Source organism: Pristiophorus japonicus, chromosome 8 (assembly GCF_044704955.1).
Source record: "Pristiophorus japonicus isolate sPriJap1 chromosome 8, sPriJap1.hap1, whole genome shotgun sequence".
NCBI lineage: Eukaryota > Metazoa > Chordata > Chondrichthyes > Pristiophoridae > Pristiophorus > Pristiophorus japonicus.
In genome coordinates this window covers 223,346,200-223,366,718 of record NC_091984.1, presented here as the reverse complement: position 1 = coordinate 223,366,718, position 20,519 = coordinate 223,346,200, and the positions used below count along the sequence as shown (strand labels likewise).

The window sequence follows — 20,519 nt, the reverse complement described above, 5'->3', positions numbered from 1 at the left end:
CGGACCTAGCATGCACACATATCGCAGTAAGGGCTGGCCCATGCTGCCCCTGGGCCCTCGCCTCTTCTGAGCCCCAAACTCGCACCTCTCCTGGGCCCCGTTCACTTCCCTCTTCAAATTCCTGCCGCTCCTTCGCTCCTCCTGCTGTGCCTGCCCGCACTGCAATCAGTGACCTGGCTTCACAGCCGTCACCCTCCTGCAGCAGCACGCATTGCTCCCTGCAGTGGCATGCCGCTGCACTCTGCTCTCTTCAGTGGCCCTGGCCTACTGATGGTCTTACAGGCCGGGACCGCGCCGATTTCCGCCGGGCCACCGAAAGACCATCCAATGGCCCCGGCATCTAAAGTGGAAGAAAATGCATGATGATAATGTTCACCCCGGGAATAAAGGTGCCCACTTCCACTAGACACTCACCCACCTTTGTACACCTTTCACGACACAGGATATCTCCAAACGCTTTATAGTCAATGGGGTACTTTTGGAGTGTAGTCACTGTTGTAATGTAGGAAAGGAGTAGCAATGAGGTGATGCCAAACATGAATTTAAAAGCCTGTAAATTGTAGGAGGGGAAGATGACTGAGGGGAGAGTTTCAGAAATATTGAGGGCTTTTGCTCTGGTTTCAGGCTAAGCATGGAGAACTGCTTGATTCCTAGACCATGAGATAATGTCATGACTCGGCAAATTTGCAGTTGTATAACACAGGCTACATATAATGTGAAGCTCTCACTACTTAACTCCAAACGTGCACCTTAAATCCCAACTCCAGAAGACCAATCTGAGCACTGAGCAGCATCCTCTCTCCAATTTAAATCCTCTGAAACACAGCTCAACTTTTCCAACATTACTATGTTCCTTCGTTTATTTTACAGATGATAAAAATCTACTTGAATCTCTGCTGGGAAAAGTGGAGGAACACATCACCCCACAGAACGGAGTAAGTTGCAGAGAAACATTTCTCCATTTCCATTTCCAGATAGCTAGGAACCAATATGACACCGAAGAAATGCTCTTTACCTCCTCCCTTCCCCACCCCAACCCCACATCTTCTGGCCGAAGGAGGACAGTCACTAATTGATTATTAGACAACTGAAGGGCATGGTTTTGAGCCCTCACTAGATGGACAATAGAATTCAGAAATTTCTCATGAGAAGCATAATTCTCGAATAAAATCTTTTTGAGTTCATTGCCTCTTTTCTTTTGATCACAACATAAGAACAGAAGAAATAGGAGCAGGAGTAGGCCATACAGACCCTCAAGCTTGATCTGCCATTCAATAAGATCATGGTTGATCTTCTACATCAACACTCACCCGCCCTCTTCCTATATCCCTTGATTCTCTTAGTGCCCAAAAATCTATCGATCTCAGTCTGTGCATCCACAGCTCTCTGGAGTAGAGAATTCCAAAGATTCACAATCCTCTGAGTGATAAAATTTCTCCTCATGGGTTGTAGTCTCAGGATTAGGACCCCTTATCCTGAGACTACGACTCCTAGTTCTAGACTTTCTCTAGCATGGCCACATACAATACCCTATTGAATGGTGATTCCACCAGTTTGATTGCATGACCAATCAAAATTCAGGGTAAAAGTATCCAGATATAGTCATACCTTCTGGTTTGCACACCTTGTTGCGGTGAGTGATGTGATTGAATGTTTGCCTGTGAGACACTGCCTTACATGCTGTCTTTTTTCCTCATTTGTAGCACCTTGTCACAGAAACTGCAACTATTAACAATCCCACCTCCATCATGCCAGAAGAATATTTCAATCCAGAGTTTGACCTTGGAGACCGGGACATTGGTCGACCCATGGAGCTCTGCATCAAATTACGCAAGTAGGATCCTTGGCAATAGCCATGCAATATTGGAGCAAGACGTATTAAGCAGTTGCAAGATGGTCTGCTGTCACTGGCCTGTTCATGCCCATAATGTTTTACTCTGGCTTTTGGGAGAGGTGCTAACGGAAGGCTGGAGATGAGGGTGAAAATTAGAGGGCCAGACAGCTTCCCTCACCTGGTTAAATAGCCATGTCAGGCATTTGGGGAATGGGATTGGTGAAGGAATTGAAGAGTGCCCAAAGAAGTGAAGAAAAATAAGTTTGTCAATGGGGAAGGAATGGACAAGTGCTTCAAAAGAATGTCGCTTACAAACGCAAGGCATGACCATGCAAACGATGTTGAAACAGATTAGCTTGTCACCTTATTCTAACATTGGGACAAACATAGAAACATAGAAAATAGGTGCAGGAGTAGGCCATTCGGCCCTTCGAGCCTGTACCACCATTCAATAAGATCATGGCTAATCATTCACCTCAGTACCCCTTTACAGCTTTCTCTCCATACCCCTTGATCCCTTTAGCCTAAGGGCCATATCTAACTCCCTCTTGAATATATCCAATCAACTGGCATCAGCAACTCTCTGCTGTTAACAACTCTCTGAGTGAAGAGGTTTCTCCTCATCTCAGTCCTAAATGGCTTACCCCTGATCCTTAGACTGTGTCCCCTGGTTCTGGACTTCCCCAACATCGGGAACATTCTTTCTGCATCTAACCTGTCCAGTTCTGTCAGAATTTTATATGTTTCTATGAGATCCCCTCTCATCCCTCTAAACTCCAGTGAATACAGGCCCAGTCGATCCAGTCTCTCCTCATAAGTCAGTCCTACCAACCCGGGAATCAGTCTGGTGAATCTTCGCTGCACTCCCTCAATAGCAAGAACGTTCTTCCTCAGATTAGGAGACCAAAACTGAACACAATATTCCAGGTAAGGCCTCACCAAGGCCCTGTACAACTGCAGTAAGACCTCCCTGCTCCTATACTCAAATCCCCTAGCTATGATGGCCAACATACCATTTGCCTTCTTCACCACCTGCATGCCAACTTTCAATGACTGATGTACCATGACACCCAGGTCTCGTTGCACCTTTCCTTTTCCTAATCTGCCGCTATTCGGATAATATTCTGCCTTCGTGTTTTTGCTACTAAAGTGGATAACCTCACATTTATCCACATTATGCTGCATCTGCCATGCATTTGCCCGTTCATCTAACATGTCCAAGTCACCCTGCAGCCTCTGAACATGCTCCTCACAGCTCACACTGCCACCCAACTTAGTGTCATCTGCAAACTTGGAGATATTACACTCAATTCCTTCATCTAAATCATTAATGTATATTGTAAATAGCTGGGGTCCTAGCACTGAACCCTGCGGCACCCCACTAGTCACTGCCTGCCATTCTGAATAGGACCCATTTATCCCGGCTCTCTGCTTCCTGTCTGCCAACTAGTTCTCTATCCATGTCAGTACATTACCCCCAATACTAGGTGCTTTCATTTTGCACACCAATCTCCTGTGTGGGACCTTGTCAAAAGCCTTTTGAAAGTCCAAATACACCACATCCACTGGTTCTCCCTTGTCCACTCTACTAGTTACATTCTCAAAAAATTCTAGAAGATTTGTTAAGCATGATTTCCCTTTCATAAATCCATGCTGATTTGGACTGATCCTGTCACTGCTTTCCAAATGCGCTGCTATTTCATCTTTAATAATTGATTCCAACAATTTCCCCACTACTGATGTCAGGCAAACTTTAGCTTTTAGCTTTTTTCTCTCTCCCTCCTTTTTTAAAAAGTGGTGTTACATTAGCTACCCTCCAGGCCATAGGAATTGATCCAGAGTCGATGGACTATTGGAAAATGATCACCAATGCATCGACTATTTCTCGGGCCACTTCCTTAAGTATTCTGAGATGCAGACTATCAGGCCCTGGAGATTTATCGGCCTTCAATCCCATCAATTTCCCGAACACAATTTCTCGCCTAATAAGGATTTCCTTTAGTTCCTCCTCTCTAAACCCTCGGTCCCCTAGTATTTCCGGAAGGTTATTTGTGTCTTCCTTTGTGAAGACAGAACCAAAGTATTTGTTCAACTGGTCTGCCATTTCTTTGTTCCCTATTTATAAATTCACCTGAATCTGACTGCAAGGGACCTACGTTTGTCTTCACTAATCTTTTTCTCTTCACATATCTATAGAAGCTTTTGCAGTCAGTTTTTATATTCACAACAAGCTTCCTATCATACTCTCTTTTCCCCCTCCTAATTAAACTCTTGGTCCTCCTCTGCTCAATTCTAAATTTCTCCTAGTCCTCAGGTTTGCTGCTTTTTCTGGCCAATTTATATGCCTCTTCCTTGGATTTAACACTAACCTAAATTTCCCTTGTTAGCCACGGTTGAGCCACCTTCCCCGTTTTATTTTTACTCCAGACAGGGATGTACAATTGTTGAAGTTCATCCATGTGATCTTTAAATGTTTGCCTATCCACCGTCAACCCTTTAAGTATCATTCGCCAGTCTATTCTAGCCAATTCACGTCTCATACCATCGAAGTTATCGGACCCTAGTCTCTGAATTAACTGTGTCATTCTCCATCTTAATAAAGAATTCTACCATATTATGGTCACTCTCCCCCAAGGGGCCTCGCACAAGAAGCTTTCTCATTACACATCACCCAGTCCAGGATGGCCAGCCCTCTAGCTGGTTCTTCGACATACTGGTCTAGAAAACCATCCCTATTGCACTCCAGGAAATCCTCCTCCACCATATTGTTACCAGTTTGGTTAGCCCAATCTATATGTAGATTAAAGTCGCCCATGATAACTGCTGTACCTTTATTGCATGCATCCTTAATTTCTTGTTTGATGTTGTCCCCAACCTCACTACTACTGTTTGGTGGTCTGTACACAATTCCCACTAGTTTTTTCTGCCCTTTGGTATTCCGCAACTCCACCCATACTGATTCCACATCACCCAAGCTAATGTCCTTCCTTACTATTGCGTTAATTTCCTCTTTAACCAGCAGTGCTACCCCACCTCCTTCTTCTTTCTGTCTATCCTTCCTGAATGTTGAATACCCCTGGATGTTGAGTTCGCAGCCTTGGCCACTCTGGAGCCATGTCTCCGTGATGCCAATTATATCATATCCGTTACTTGCTGCCTGCGCAGTTAATTCGTCCACCTTATTACGAATACTCCTTGCATTGAGGCACAGAGGCTTGTCTTTTTAACACACTTTTCCCCTTTAGAATTTTGCTGTAATGTGGCCCTTTTTGATTTTTGCCTTGGGTTTCACTGCCCTCCATTTTGACTTTTCTTCTTTCTATCTTTTGCTTCTGCCCCCATTCTACTTCTCTCTGTCTCCCTGCATAGGTTCCTATCCCCCTGCCATATTAGTTTAACCCTTCCCCAACAGCACTAGCAAACACTCCCCTGAGGACATTGGTTCCGGTCCTGCCCAGGTGCAGACCGTCCGGTTTGTACTGGTCCCACCTCCCCCAGAACCGGTTCCAATGTCCCAGGAATTTGAATCCCTCCCTTCTGCACCACTCAAGCCACGTATTCATCTGAGTTATCCTGCAATTCCTACTCTGACTAGCACGTGGCACTGGTAGTAATCCTGAGATCACTACCTTTTGAGGTCCTACTTTTTAATTTAACTCTTAGCTCCCTAAATTCAGCTTGTAGGACCTCATCCCGTTTTTTACCTATAATGTACCACGACAACTGGCTGTTCATCCTCCCCCTTCAAAATGTCCTGCAGCCGCTCCGAGACATCCTTGACCCTTGCACCAGGGAGCCAACATACCATTCTGGAGTCTCGATTGCGGCCACAGAAACGTCTATCTATTTCCCTTACAATAGAATCCCCTACCACTATAGCTCTCCCACTCTTTTTCCTGCCCTCCTGTGCTGCAGAGCCACCCACGGTGTCATGTACTTGGCTGCTGCTGCCCTCCCCTGATGAGTTATCCATCCCCAACAGTACCCAAAGTGGTGTATCTGTTTTGGAGGGGGACGACCTGCACTACCTACCTTCCACTGCTCTTCCTGCTGGTCACCCATTCCCTATCTCTCTGTGTAACCTTTACCTGTGGTATGACCAACTTGCTAAACGTGCTATTCACGGCATCCTCAGCATTGCGCTCCAGAGTGAATCCACCCGCAGCTGCAGTGTCGCAATGCGGTCTGTCAGGAGCTGCAGCAGGATACACTTCCCGCACATGTAGTCGTCCGGGATACTGGAAGTGTCCCTGAGTTCCCACATAGCACAGGAGGAGCATGACACGTGTCCGAGCTCTCCTGCCATGACATAACCCCTAGATTAACTTAATTTGGCAACAATGATAAAGGTTATCTACTGATAAAGGAAAAGAAAAAGAAAAACTACTCACCAATCACTTACCCCCTTGGCTGTGACGTCACCCTTCGATTTCTTTCTACTTTTTTGCCTTCTCTCCCTGCTGCAACTGTACCAGCTGGCCTCCCGACTCACCGCGCTGCCTCCTCGACATCCCGCTGGCTGCTCCCTGCCTGTTGGGCCTTTTATATTGGCCCATGGATGCGCCTCTCCCATTTTAAAAGTACAATTTGCCAAACTCTTTCTACTGAAGCCTCTTTAATTTCCTGGGGAGGCCCTACTTCTGAATGGAGCCTGTTTATTCTATGCATTTTTCTGAGTTACTGTCCAGGACCCAGGCCAGACACAGAAAATTACTGGCCCAGATTTGAAAGTCACTGACCAGTGGCACTGTTATATCACGGTGCAGTGGTCTTGTTCCCCTTGGACTTTGCTTCCTATTTTTTTCTTCTCTTTTTCAAGTTACTCCTTTTCAGGAATATCTGCTCTTGTAATTTCTGCAATGTCAAGACTGCTGTAGAAAATGTGTGCAAGCATAGTTCCCTCATAAAGACTAGCTGAGTCCCAAGTTCAATCCATGGTCTCAGCACACTGCTTGTGGGAAGAGTAGATTGATATATCCAGTTACATTCAAAATGATAGCTTCAAACAAAAAAATACATATATATGTGAATGCAAACTATTCGGAGATCCTCTTCCTATTCCTCATTCTCCAATCTTCTCTTACTCACCCTTTACTGCCACTCCCAAGTCCTACCCTTACTGCTGCACACTGTGGATTGAAATTGTTCTTGCGAGACTGAATTAGGGGCACTTCTATCCTTCGAGTTCCTTCACCACCAATTCCATCCTCCTTCCCGGCCACTATCTCAGGCTGAACAAGACTGGTCGCAAACTTGGAGACTTATCCTGACCCTGAGTTGAGCTTCCGACCCCGTATCCTCTCCACCACAAAGACCACCGACTTCCATCTCTGTAACATCGCCCGTCTCTGCCTCTGCCTCAGCTCATTTGCGCTGAATCTTTCAGCCATGCTTTTGCTACCTCCAGATTCAATTATGCTGGTGCTCTCCTGGATAGCTTCCCATCTTCTACCCTCCATAAACCTAAGCTGATCCAAAACTCTGCTGCCCATATCCTAACCCACACCAAGTCCTGCTCACCCACCACCCACTGTTCTTGCTGACCTACATCTGCCAACGTCTCAGATTTAAAATTCTCACGCTTGTGTTCAAATACCACCGTGGCCTCGCCCCTCCCTATCTTTGTAATCTCCTCCAGCCCTACAACCCTCCAAGAACTCTACGATCCTTCTGCACCTCTTGTGCATCCGCAACACCCTTTGCCTTACCATTGGTGGCCATGCCTTCAGCCATCTAGGCCCTGAGCTCTGGAATTTCTTGTTAAATCTCTTTGCCGCCTCCTCCTTTTAAGACCTACCTATTTCACCAAGCTTTTACACACGCCTCCCATTATCCCTTTCTTTGGCTTGGTTCTAACTGTAATGTAAGCATCTGTGAGTATGCTCACAGGTTTGTCGAGCTGTTGACTGTCCACCGGTACGCTCGCGGTCTTCCGCAAGAGGTGGGCACCGGAGGAACTGGAGTGCATCATCACCCCCGGCAAGCAAATTTTAATTTGAACCACTTGTCTAAAGGTTAATTTGCCTATGTTTGTCAGTTTTAGTGTCGTACCCCCCCGCCCTTTTAGCCAGGGGACACTTGTATAATTTGTGTTTTGGTGCCCTCAGGGGAAAAAAAACAAGGGGGAACCGAAAAAGTTTTGGAGTGTGACCCCCACCCCCCCCCCCCCCCCCCCCTTTAATCAGGGGACACAATTAAAGTATACAACAAAATAGTTGTAGAGCTGTTGAGTGTCCACTGGTACGCTCGCCGCCTTCCGTGAGAGATGGGCGCTGGAGGGACTGGAGTGCATCATCACCCCCGGAAACCAAATTTTAATTTGAACCACGTAAGATCTAAAATTTAATTTGTTTATTTGTCGGTTTAGTATCCCTTTAATAAGGGGGCAGTTGTACTATATTTGATATACAGGTACAACTCAAAATAGTTGTAGAGCTGTTGAGTTGGGAGTAGCTTAGCCAGCCAGTCATGTGATGTTCACAAGACTCAATAAAACCCCAGCCAGTTGGGTTCGGGGGATTCACGATGAGGTATGCAGTTGTGAGTCGAGTGGATGAACTAGTAATGTGTAGTGTGATTGTTAAACCTTTGCTAATAAACCAACTCGTTCTTAATAGCAATGTGTTGCTATGAATTTTGAAGCCAAGAACCCATGAAGCAAATACATTACACTAACCTTTGTCTAGTTGACCTCCAGTGATGCTCCTGGGACGTTTTCATATGTAAATGGAGCTATACAAGCTATTCATTTAAGTGAGTTCCAGGGCTTTTCACACTATTCAGTGTATTGTATTTCTCCCTGGTCTAAGCAGATTTAAAGCGACACTGTGGCTCTGCGACGATTACCCACTGTCCTTTGCGGAGCAGGTGATTCCGATCATCGATCTGATGGCGAGGAGCAGCACACACTTTGCAAAACTCAGGGACTTCATCACATTGCAATTGCCACCAGGATTTCCTGTCAAAATCGGTAAAAGTCGCACTACATTTGAATTACCACTATTTTTTGTCGTCACTACCCAATAACCTCTGCTGAGATGTACGCGTGTGTCGACATCTGGAGAGGACAAGATCAGGTTTGCCCTCCACGGTCAAATGAGATTCAAGTGCTCACTGTACAGGCTCGGACATAAATCATTGCCCACCTGGGTGAGGTCATGGAAGCTATGGCAACTGTAGAGCTGTACTTCACCAAGAGTCAAGAAAGAAGAAGAAAATATTGGTGAGGGGCGCGAGAGAGGAAACTGGCTGTCGGCCTTGGCTCAGCGGTAGCACTCTCCTGAGTCACAAGGTCATGTGTTCAAGCCCCACTCCAGAGACCTGAGCGCATAATCCAGGCTGACACTCCAGTGCAGTACTGAGGGGGTGCTGCACTGTCGGCGGTTCTGTCTTTCGGATGAGACATTAAACCGAGGATCTTTTACACCCAGCTGATTCCAAGTCTGCCCATGGTACTATTTTGATGAAGAGCAGGGGAATTTTCCCAGTATCCTGGCCAATGTTTATTCCTCAACTAACCTAAAAATAGATGGCCTGGTCATTTATTTAATTGTTATTTATGGGACCTTGCTGTGCACAAATTGGCTGCCGCATTTGGCACATTACAACACTGACTACACTTCAAAATGTAACTAATTGGCTGTAAACACTTTGGGGTGTCCCGTGATCCTGAAAGGCACTATCTAATTGCAAGTTCTTACTTTCCGAATCATAGAATCATAGACATTTACAGCACAGAATCAAGCCATTTGGCTCATCGTGTCTGTGCCGGCCGACAAAGAACTATTCAGCCTAATCTCACTTTCCAGCTTTTGGTCCCTAGCCCTGTAGGTTACGGCGCTTCAAGTGCACATCCAAGTACTTTTTAAATCTGGTGAGGGATTCTGCCTCTACTACCCTTTCAGGCAGTGAGTTTCAGACCCCCACCACCCTCTGGGTGAAAACATTTCTCCTCAAATCTCCTCTAAACCTCCTACAATGTATTTTAACTCCATGCTCCCTGGTTGTTGACCCCTCTGCTGAGGGGGAATAGGTCCTTCCCATCCACTCTATCTAGGTACTTCATAATTTTATACACCTCAATTAGGTCTCCCCTCAGCCTCCTCTGTTCCAAAGAAAACAACTCCAGTCTTTCCTCATAGCTAAAATTCTCCAGTCTAGGCAACATCCTCGTAAATCTCCTCTGTACTTTCTCCAGTGCAATCACATCTTTGCTGTAATGTGGTGACCAGAACTGCATGCAGTACTCTAGCTGTGGCCTAACTAGTGTGCTATACAGTTCAAGCATAACCTCCCTGCTCTTCTATTCTATGTCCAGGCTAATAAAAGCAAGTATCCCATATACCTTCTTAACCACCTTATCTACCTGTCCTGCTACCTTCAAGGATCTGTGGACATGCACTCCAAGGTCCCTCTGTTCCTCTACGCTTCTCAGTGTCCTACCATTTATTGTGTATTCCCTTGCCTTATTAGCCCTCCCCAAATGCATTACCTCACACTTCTCCGGATTGAAATTAACTGTTCTATCCACCTGAACAGTTCATTGATATCTTTCTGCAGTCTACAGCTTTCTTCTTCATTATCAACTATGTGGCCAATTTTTCTATCATCTGCAAACTTTTTAATCAGACACCCTACTTTCAAGTCTAAATCATTGATATATATCAAAAAGCAAGGGATCTAGTACTGAGTATTGCGGAACCCTACTGGAAACAGCTTTCCAGTCACAAAAACACCCATCGACCATTACCCTTTGCATCCTACCTCTGAGCCAATTTTGGATCCTACTTGCCTCTTTGCCTTTGTACCCTTGGGCTTTTACTTTTGTGACTAGTCAGCCATGTGGGACCTTATCAAAAGCCTTGCTAAAATCCATATAGACTACATCAAACACGCTACCTTCATCAATCCTCCTTGTTACCTCAAAATTTGAAATCAAGTAAGTCAGACATGACCTTCCATGAACAAATCCATTCTGACTATATGTGTTCAGTCAATAAGGGGAAGAAATTTGGGAGCGCCTCATTTGGGGTACTAACTTTCACAAGTAGAAAAAATTAGCCATTGACTAACCTTTTTCTACTTTTAAAATATTCAGGGGATAGCGCTCCAGGAAGGAAATGGTGCACTAAATCAGGTGTTCCACTTCCTTCCTGGAGCGCAAGAGGCAGCAGGCGGGGCGGTAAGTTGAGCAGCGCTGCACAATGGGCCGTACAGCACTGCCATGTTGGAAGGCTCCTTCCCTTAAAGGGAAGGGTCATCGCTGCAGGCTCTGCAAAATAAAAACGTAGCTTGTCCCCGACAGCAGCCGCGATCCGGCCAGATCAGCCCGAAGCACTGAAGCAGAGTCCCGGGCCGATTGATCGCGGGCAAAGAAGAGTGGCAACAAACCTAAAGGAGGGCAGTTACATTTTTTTGAACTTGCCTCGGCCAACTTGCCTTTAATCATCGCCCCCGAAGTGCCCAGCCTCCCGATGGATACCTCCTGCAGCTGCCGTTGTTTTCGCCCGACAATGCTGCAGGTGTTGAAACCCAAGTTCGGGTCTGGGGCGATATGCACAGCAATGACGTCACAATCTCCAAGTGAAGGAAATCGGGATGAAACGCCGCCGCAAACCTCCTGCTGAATATGGCGGGAGCCGATGTTATCGCCGCGCCTGGTTGGTACCTGGTTAGTGCCCCGTTATCACCCCCGGAGGTGATAACGGTAGGCGCTAAGGAAGCCGATTTCTCGGCCTAAGTTCCTACAGTTGTTTGCAGGGCCATCAGAGTTTGAGTTGGTAACATTACGTGTGTATAAATGGACGTTGAACAGTTCTGTCTTAGCTGAAATACCCTGGCTTACCCATCAGCAAGGTAGTGCTGTTTGGTTTAAATTGTTTGTTCAAAATTATCCTATCTTCATCTGTCCCAGAAATCCCACTCTTCTACGTCTTGAATGCAAGAATTACATTTGGAAATGTGAATACATGCAGCACCCTCAAGGCACCAATGCCACAAGCACAGCAGGGATCACAGAGCAACTTAGCAATGCCAGCATCTAATGGAGGTTCGTATACTGCATGCATTACCCTACTAAGCAACTGTGTTAACTCTGACTCCGATGTATAGGCCTAGATTTTCGCCGTTTTTGCAACCGTATTTTCGCGTCAAAAACCTGGTCGGCAGGATCCTCGGTGACCTCTTTGCTGCGACGCTTTCACGTACCGCCGGGGAGAGGAGCGCTGACGTGCAACATTGCAGATTGCGTTTGCGTCGCACTTTCGGCTCTCTCGGGAACCGTACGCCACGCCCAGAATACCGACACGGTCAAACCTGTTGGCGCAGCCCTGGCAGCAGCGGTAAGTATGAAGACCTGCAGAAAGGTAAGTTAAACTTTTTATTTTTTAATTATTTATCAGCGATTTAGTAGTTAAGGGTGTTTTGAATGTTTTTTGCATTTTTTGATTTCCCCCCCTCCCACCGCGCAAGGCCTCTCTCGCAGCGCTACCGGTCCCAGACTAAAGTTGCCGAAACTCGCGGTTTGCGTCGTCAATCCTCGTGCAACGCTGATTTTACCGACGTAAAGGCCGAAAGTTTATCCTAAAAACGGTAGCACAGCGAAAACAGTAATTTTGGCGTAAAACTACTGTTTTTTTTTGAAAACTGAAAATCTAGCCCATAACGTTTTAGGTTTTTGCTTGGGGCTTGTGAAAATTTGGGAGTTTCTGTTGCCCCCAAAGACCATCACAAATATTAACCTGATATGGCTAACTAATTCCATGCAAAGCACTTTGTACTGACATAGTTAAACCTGCCTGTATGGGTAGGGTTTAATAAAATAAAGTAGGAAGAAGGAAAGTTCATGGTGAGTGGGGGCGGAGGGAAAGAATTCTACCGTTCTCTGAAAAATTTGCGTAGAAGCAAGACTAACTGTTTTCTGGGAAGATTATACCGAGGGAGTTGGACTTTATCGGTGGTGGTAATAGCACTCGAGAGTGCTGATGGTGAAACTCTCTCTGATTCCTGGCATTTAACTGCAGTTAATAATCATGGGCTAGGAAAAGCTCATCACTGGGATTTCAGACATGTAATGGAGGGAGCTGCCACCCAGTGCATGGACTGCTGCTTTGGTTTCCCATTTGTTTTGTTTTCTTTCCTTGCTGTGTGTGTGTATGTGTGTCTACCTGTCGTTTCCTCTTGCTCTGTGTATGGCTGTGTCTCTCTCTTTTTCTCTCACTCCCTCTTGTGCACTAGCTCTCTGTTTCTTTATCTGTCTCTCCCGATCCTTCCTTTCACTCTCAATTTCTCTCTTGCATTCAACCTCCCTCTTTGTCTTTCCTAGGCATGTGCTCTGTGACTTTTATCTATACTTTCTTTGTCTTTCCTCGTTCTCGTTCTTCTCTCTTGCTTTCTTCTCTCTTGCTTTCTTCTCTCTCTCTCTCTCTCTCTCTCGCTCCGCGCTTTTCTTTTTCTCCTTTGCCTTTTTATTATTCCATTTCTTTCTCTTTCTTGTGCTCTCATGCCACCTCTGCAGATCCAGTATTTTGATGAATCTTATGCTCAAGGTGAGAGACAGTGGTGCTGGAGAATGAAACATATTCCATTTCGGGGACTCTTGTGTCTGCCAATGCCCAGGTCAGGTGCAGCAAGGTAAGAGCACCCCCTACTGCACCAGTGTCATAATACATTTCCAGGCACTAGTTGTGGTGGCTGGTCTGTATGAGATTGTCAATAACTGCTATTCTAGGTACAGATACTTGTGCTGCAGGCCAAATCCTACTAGGAATGGATAAAGCCTGCTGAAAACATTACAGGTAGGGAGAGAGTTAGTTTCATACTGATGCAATCAATTTAGCCGTACTGCTCAGCAAAGGTAAACTGGCTCCATAAAGTGTTGTCCGTCTAGAACAATTTCACACTCTTAAGTACAGGCAAACAATATCTCCATTTTTACAAAACTATCTGTGAAGTTATAGAGCACTTTCACTACATGGGTAGACACTGCCTCCATTATTACAAAATTTTCAACTGCAATGTGTCATTGTTAGTGTATTTAGCAATGTTGCCTATACAGTGTTTACCCCGTCTGCTTAATATGCCGAGTTGCAGCTTATGGAGTTAATCTATACTATTTTTCTACTGTCTTCAGACTCTATGTTTGAAGTGGACCCATCTGTTTTCGCCATACCAGAAAATTACCACATCCGTGGCGGCAGCAGAAGGAACATGGCGCTTGGAGCTGATGGAGATGAGAATGATCATCTGATCCAGATTGCGCTCCAGCAGAGCCTGCTGGATTCACGTCCTGATGGCGATGAAGTGAGTGTGAAATCAAGCAGAAAATTGTGGCTTGGCCTGTAATGGGACGCTGCCTTTCTTTTCCTCCTCATTCCCCCAATTTTCATCCCTGTACTGCTGAAGATGTTGGCTCTTGCTAGAGTACAGTTCCACGAGTAATTAATAGCACCCATCCAAGTATCAGCTCTTTGTATGTGAGGCTAGACAGCTTTGCCACTGTGGAATCCCATCAGAGCTGAGCCTAATCTGTCCTCACCTTTTTTAAATGGTGAGAGATTGGGAAATGTTGCTGTTCAGAGGGACTGGGTGACCTTGTACACAAATCTCTGAAAGTTAACATGCAGGTACAGCAAGCAATTAAGAGAGCAAATGGTATGTTGGCCTTTATTACAAGAGGATTTGAGTATAAGAGTAAAGAAGTCTTACAGTAATTATATAGGGCCCCGGTGAGACTGCACCTGGAATATTGCGTACAGTTTTGGTCTCCTTACCTACTTTCCATAGAGGAAGTGCAATGAAAGTTCACCAGACTGATTCCTGGGATTGGGGGCGGGGGGGGGGGGGGGGGTTTCCTATGAGGAGAGATTGAGTAGACTAGGCCTATATTCTCTAGAGTTTATAAGATGAGGTGACCTAATTGAAACATACAACATTCTTACAGGACTTGACAGGGTAGATGCAGGGAGGATGTTTCCCCTGGCTGGGGAGTCTAGAACCAGGGGTCACAGTTTCAGAATAAGGGGTCGGCCATTTAGGATTGAGATGAGGAGAAATTTCTTCACTGAGGGTTATGAATCTTTGGAATTCTTTACCCCAGAGGGCTGTGGAAGCTCAGTCGTTGAGCATATTCAAGACAGAGATCGATAGATTTTTTGATATCAAGGGATATGGGGATAGTGCAGGCAAGTGGTGTTCAGGTAGACGATCGGCCATGATCTCATTGAATGGCAGAGCATGCTCGAGGGGCCAAATGACTTACTCCTGCTCCTATTTCTTGTGTTCTTATGTCCACGCATACAACAATTTCCAGTAAGGATCCTGGAGAGCAATCAGGAGTGAGGCCCTGGATTTTTTTTTTATCATCTTGAATCAGAGAAGGGAGTTCAACTGTATCTGGCCTGAGATCACCACAGGCTAGGCATCATAACAACATAAGAAATAGGAGCAGAAGTAGGCCCTTTGAGCTCTGATTCCTGGGATGGGAGGGGATTTTCCTATGAGGAGAGATTGAGTAGAGTAGGCCTATGGGGCCCAATTTTGGCCATGACTTGCATACATTTTTTTGGAGTAAGTTTTTTCTGATGTAAGTTTAAAAAATGCCATTTTCCCCAAAAAATTTGCTCCAGAGTAAGCCAGTTAGGTCCGAATTTTTTTTAGGTCAGTTTATTTTTTCAAAAGGGGGCGTTTCCAGACACTTACGGCAGTTTTGACCATTTATGCCACTTTGGCCAGCCAGTGCGGGAGGCTACTCAGCCAGGGATAGGGTGCGGCGAGATCGGGCGTCCCTTCGGCTGGGGATAGGGGCTGCGAGCATCGGGTCCTGCTCACAGCCCACAGGATGTGCTAGGAGGGCAGGAGCATGCGTGCAGCCTTCAGTGAGCATGCGCGCTGGTGCCGGCAGTGCTTTCTGCGCTGGCCTGTTGCTCCACCCCCCCCTTCAGACTGCACGCCACACCACGATTCCGGGGACTCTGAAGAGCGGCCAGGATGGGGCCCCATTTTTCCGGCGCCCTTTCCAGCGCGCAAAGTCGGCGCGCTTCAGGTCAGTGCGCCGAAAAATGGCTTGGGCAATGTTGGGCCCATAGTCTCTCGAGTTTAGAAGAATGAGAGGTGATCTCATTCAAACATACAAAACTCTTACAGGGCTTGACAGAGTAGATGCAGGAGTAGGCCCTTCGAGCTTGCTCTGCCATTCAATAAGATCACTTTCTACCTCAACTCCACCTTCCCACACTATCCCCATATCCTTTTGTTCCCTTGATGTCCAAAATACCCTGTCTGGAATATAATACACGAGTGAGCAGCCCCAGCCCTCTGGAGTAGAGAATTCCAAAGATTGACTGGGCATCAAACCTGGCCCAGAGCTCTGCCTTTTTTATACTTTAAACTGTTGCTTCAGACCGGTTCCACTTGCGTTGCAGTTGACCTGAAATCCAAGCAGTTTAAAACTACTTTCTTCCAAAAGTTCTTGCAGCATTTGCCAAAAATTCAAAGTCTGCTGTATTCATGTGCTGCCTTTCATGTCCTTAGGATAGCTTAAGTGCTTTACAATCAATGGATTGCTTTTGACGTGCATTCATAGTTCGATAAATGCAGCAGTCAATTTGCCCACAGGCAAACTGAATGAATGAGCAGATAATCTGTTTTGGTGATGGTAATTGAAGGAAGAATGTTGACCAGGCCACTACGTGAACTCCCTGCTCTTCATTTCAGTACTGCCAAGGGATCTGCATCCATCTGAATAGATGGATAGTACTCAGTTTATCGTAGGATCCGAAATACTGCACTGAAGTATTGGCCTAGATTATATGTAAAAGTTTGTAGTTGGGCTTTAACCTTTGACTCAGATGGGATGTTACTAACTGGGCTAAGCTAACCATGCAATGGAGAGGCTGCAGTATAATTGTCCCATAAGATGTGACCAAGTTTTCCATTCTGCAGCATGGAAATCCTGACAAAATTCACAAGATAAATGTAAATAACTGTGCAGTTTGGAACAATTAAAAGTGACACCTTTTGTGTTTTAGGGTGCATGGGAGATGCCTCCCATCAGGACGTCACAGTCGGAGCAGAACTTGGACCAAGATAGTGAAAGGTAAGGGAATATTACTTTTCAAAAATGTCTTTCCTTTTTGGAAAGAAAGAATGTGTTCTCTATTTTCTTCTCCATTCTTGGCTGGTATGAAATGGGCAAAGAGCAGAAAGCGAGTGAGGGTTTTTTTCTCCCCTTCCCTGTGGAGAAATACCTGAGATAAAGTCAGGAATTTGCAAAGAGACAGGGGATAAAGATTGCCACCAGGTCTGGGCACAGCTTATTGATCCAGAATACTGTGCATCCGATTTTATATAATTATTAAACCAGTTATTTTAACCTTTTATTCGGACAGTTGATTTTTCTCTCTCCATCCTCCTGGGAATATGGAGTCTGGTTCACAGGATTTCCTTGGTTAATATTTGAAGGTTTCATTCTAATATCTCCTTATGTGATTGTGTCAAATCTTGTCTGATAACACTCCTGTGAAGTAACTTGGGGTGTTTTTACTACATTAAAGGTGCTATATAAATGAAATGTGGTGGTTGTTGTAGTAGTTAACCTGTCCTGAAGGTTGCTAGTTCATACTGGGGAATTGTTCAATAGACACGCAGCCTTTCTTCAGGTTTGAGCCTAGGCAGTTAGTAATGATAAACTAGTTAACTAGGGAAGAGGGTGAATCCTGTTCATGTTTGGTGTCAGCATGCATGTACTTTATAGGATTATCACTGGATGGTGATCAAGCCTAAGTCAAGAAACACTGGGGATTGAAATTGGGATCTTTCTGATCCGTACACTTACTAACAGATCCAGGAAAAAATGCCCTTTTATTTGAACTATTCCGCTGAAATAGTCCTGATGTGTTCCCATCACCTTCCTGTGGATTCAACTTTTCTAGGGCGACTAATGAAAGCATTATAGCGGGTTCCCATGGCTCTCACTCCACAGACAGGTACTCCAGCTACAGCACGCAGTTGCAAGTTGCCATGGAGCTTTCTGCCAAAGAGCTTAAGGAGCAAGAGGAAAGAGAGAGAGAAGAGGAGGCAACGCTGAAGCGGATATTGGAGCTTTCTCTCCAGGAGAAGTGATGGCTCCTTGTGGGCCAATGGAAACGGGTGCACAGCACTTTATTAATTTGTTACAACTGAAATTAACCAAGACTGTTTTCTTGAAAAAAAAGTATATATATATATATTTTTGTCATCTGACTGAACAATCTGCATCTGACCATCAGATTGTATTGACAGTTCTTCTTCCCTCCCTCCACCACGATGCAGTGTGCTGATGGGAATATAACAATATAACATTCTGCAGCCCTGGGAATTAACCTCCCACCCACCCTCCCCTACAGTTGAAGACACAGTATCATCCATGTCTTGTTTGCAGAACAGAAATGCAGTGTTCCTTCTGACATGATGGTCTTCTTGCTGAGCTCACCTTAGCGAGCTGTAGACGACAGCCAGATTGCGAAGTTTATTTCAGTGCAGGAACAAACAGCAGGCAGACAGCATACAGCTTTCAACAAAATACACATACATGTGTTGACATTTCCAATCAGACATGTCGACGCAAATACTTTCACTCATGACCATACGGAATTGCATATAGGCTGCATTAAACTTGAACCCTTCATCGGGGCTGATGCAGGCATCACCGCATTTATTGGCCATCCCTAGTTGCTTGAGAAGATAATATTGGCAGATGATTTTGATCATGGGGGAGGGTCCCATTGCCAATCTCATCCTGTGCTCACCCAATCTCTGCATATGCACACTTTCCAACAGGGGTTGCTGGACAGTGAGCAGAAACCCTGGCTGATTATTCTCGCCCCAGCTCCAGCTCCAGTAAGCTAACAACCCCACCGACGATCAACTCTAGGACCTTTCATGTTTATACTCGCAAGATATTGGGCAGGATTTTGTTGGGTAATCCCAAGAGCTCCATGTGCAGATTATAATGATGGATGCTGCATTTGATCTTGCCAGGTTCTGGTTTTGTGGAAGTGAATGCCCCACACTCCCATGCCGTACATAGCTCTGATTCTGGTGTAATGTGAAATTATTATTCTTTTATAAAGTGGGGGGGGCGGAGGAATAAAAAAAAGCTATGCCAATCATTTCAGATAACTTTGTGAAAATGTGTAACTTATACTTTGAAATGAAACTACACTGATTGTAGTATTGCAGAAGTGTGCTTTTACCCTTTTCTGAATCATGTAATTATATTAGTAAAAAATTAAACCTGCCTTTGTTCAGTTTTTTTAAAATAAATTGTTGGCTGCTTTTAACATAACAAGGAAGTTCACTACTTATGACCATATTTGATCTCCCTGGTTTATTTCACTAAAATTACTACCTCCTTTACTGATACTTCTGTGATTTTAATATCCTAATGGAAAGTTCCACATACTCACTGATCCACAAAGGCAATCAATCAAAACTCCAGCATATATGTAAGACTGCGTTTATTGTTCCAGCTCTAGTTTCTTTTGAGCAGGTGATGGTGGGCCTTCCCCTTAGAAACATAGAAAACAGGTGCAGAAGTAGGCCATGCGGCCCTTCGAGCCTGCACCACCATTCAATATCATGGCTGATCATGTAACTTCAGTTCCCCATTCCTGCTTTCTCTCCATACCCCTTGATCCCTTTAGCCGTAAGGGCCACATCTAACTCCCTTTTGAATATATCTAACGAGTTGGCCTCAACAATTTTCTGTGGTAGAGAATTCCACAGATTCACACTTCTGAGTGAAGAAGTTTCTCCTCATCTCGGTCCTAAATGGCTTACCCCTTATCCTTAGACTGCAACCCCTGGTTCTGGACTTCCCCAACATCGGGAACATTCTTCCTGCATCTAACCTGTCCAATCCCATCAGAATTTTATTTGTTTCTATGAGATCCCCTCTCATTCTAATAAATTCCAGTGAATATAAGCCTAGTAGATCCAGTCTTTCTTCATATGTCATTCCTGCCATCCCGGGAATCAGTCTGGTGAACCTTTGCTGCACTCCCTCAATAGCAAGAATGTCCTTCCTCAGATTAGGAGACCAAAACTGCACACAGTACTCAAGGTGTGGTCTCACCAAGGCCCTGTACAACTGCAGTAAGACCTCCCTGCTCCTATACTCAAATCCCTTCGCTATGAGGGCCAGAATGCCATTGAACCGCTGCAGTCCTTGTGGTGATGGTACTCCCACAATGGTGTTAAGTAGCAAATTCCAGGATTCTGACCCAGTCACATTGAAGGAATGTCAATATATGTCCCAGTCAGTATGGCACGTGACTAGGAGGTGTTCCCACATTGCTGCTCTTTTTCTTGAAGGGAGGTTGCAGGCCATTGAAGCAACCTTGGTGAGTTATTGCACTGCATCTTGTTGCTATCTCATTTTTAAGATATGCTTGGTGCTGATATGCTCTTCTACACTCCACATTGAACCAGAGTTGGTCTGGCGTTGATGGTGATCACAAAGTGAGGGATCTGCCCGTGTGTTGGAAGAAAATTCTGCTGCGGCTGATGGCCTACATTATCTCATGGACGTCCAGTTTTGTTAGATCTGTCCTACTTATCACGGTAGTACTGCCACCCTGCATGATTGAGGACTCCTTCACGGTGGAGACAAAACCTGGTCTTCACAAACGCAATGCGATGGACACTT

The 20,519-nt window shown here is 45.3% G+C and overlaps 1 protein-coding gene across 1 annotated transcript in view; it reads left to right on the top strand.

Annotated features, from left to right (window-relative positions):
• Positions 1-19,105, top strand: part of ankrd13a (ankyrin repeat domain 13A) — a 44,734-nt gene extending 25,629 nt beyond the window's left edge. The window contains exons 9-15 of the mRNA XM_070887977.1: positions 871-935; positions 1,704-1,834; positions 8,647-8,804; positions 11,748-11,882; positions 13,965-14,134; positions 16,861-16,928; positions 17,764-19,105. Of these exons, the coding sequence (XP_070744078.1) occupies positions 871-935; positions 1,704-1,834; positions 8,647-8,804; positions 11,748-11,882; positions 13,965-14,134; positions 16,861-16,928; positions 17,764-17,953 (917 nt within the window). The 3' untranslated portion in view covers positions 17,954-19,105. The remainder of the gene's footprint in view (positions 1-870; positions 936-1,703; positions 1,835-8,646; positions 8,805-11,747; positions 11,883-13,964; positions 14,135-16,860; positions 16,929-17,763) is intronic.
• Positions 19,106-20,519: the final 1,414 nt, after the last annotated feature.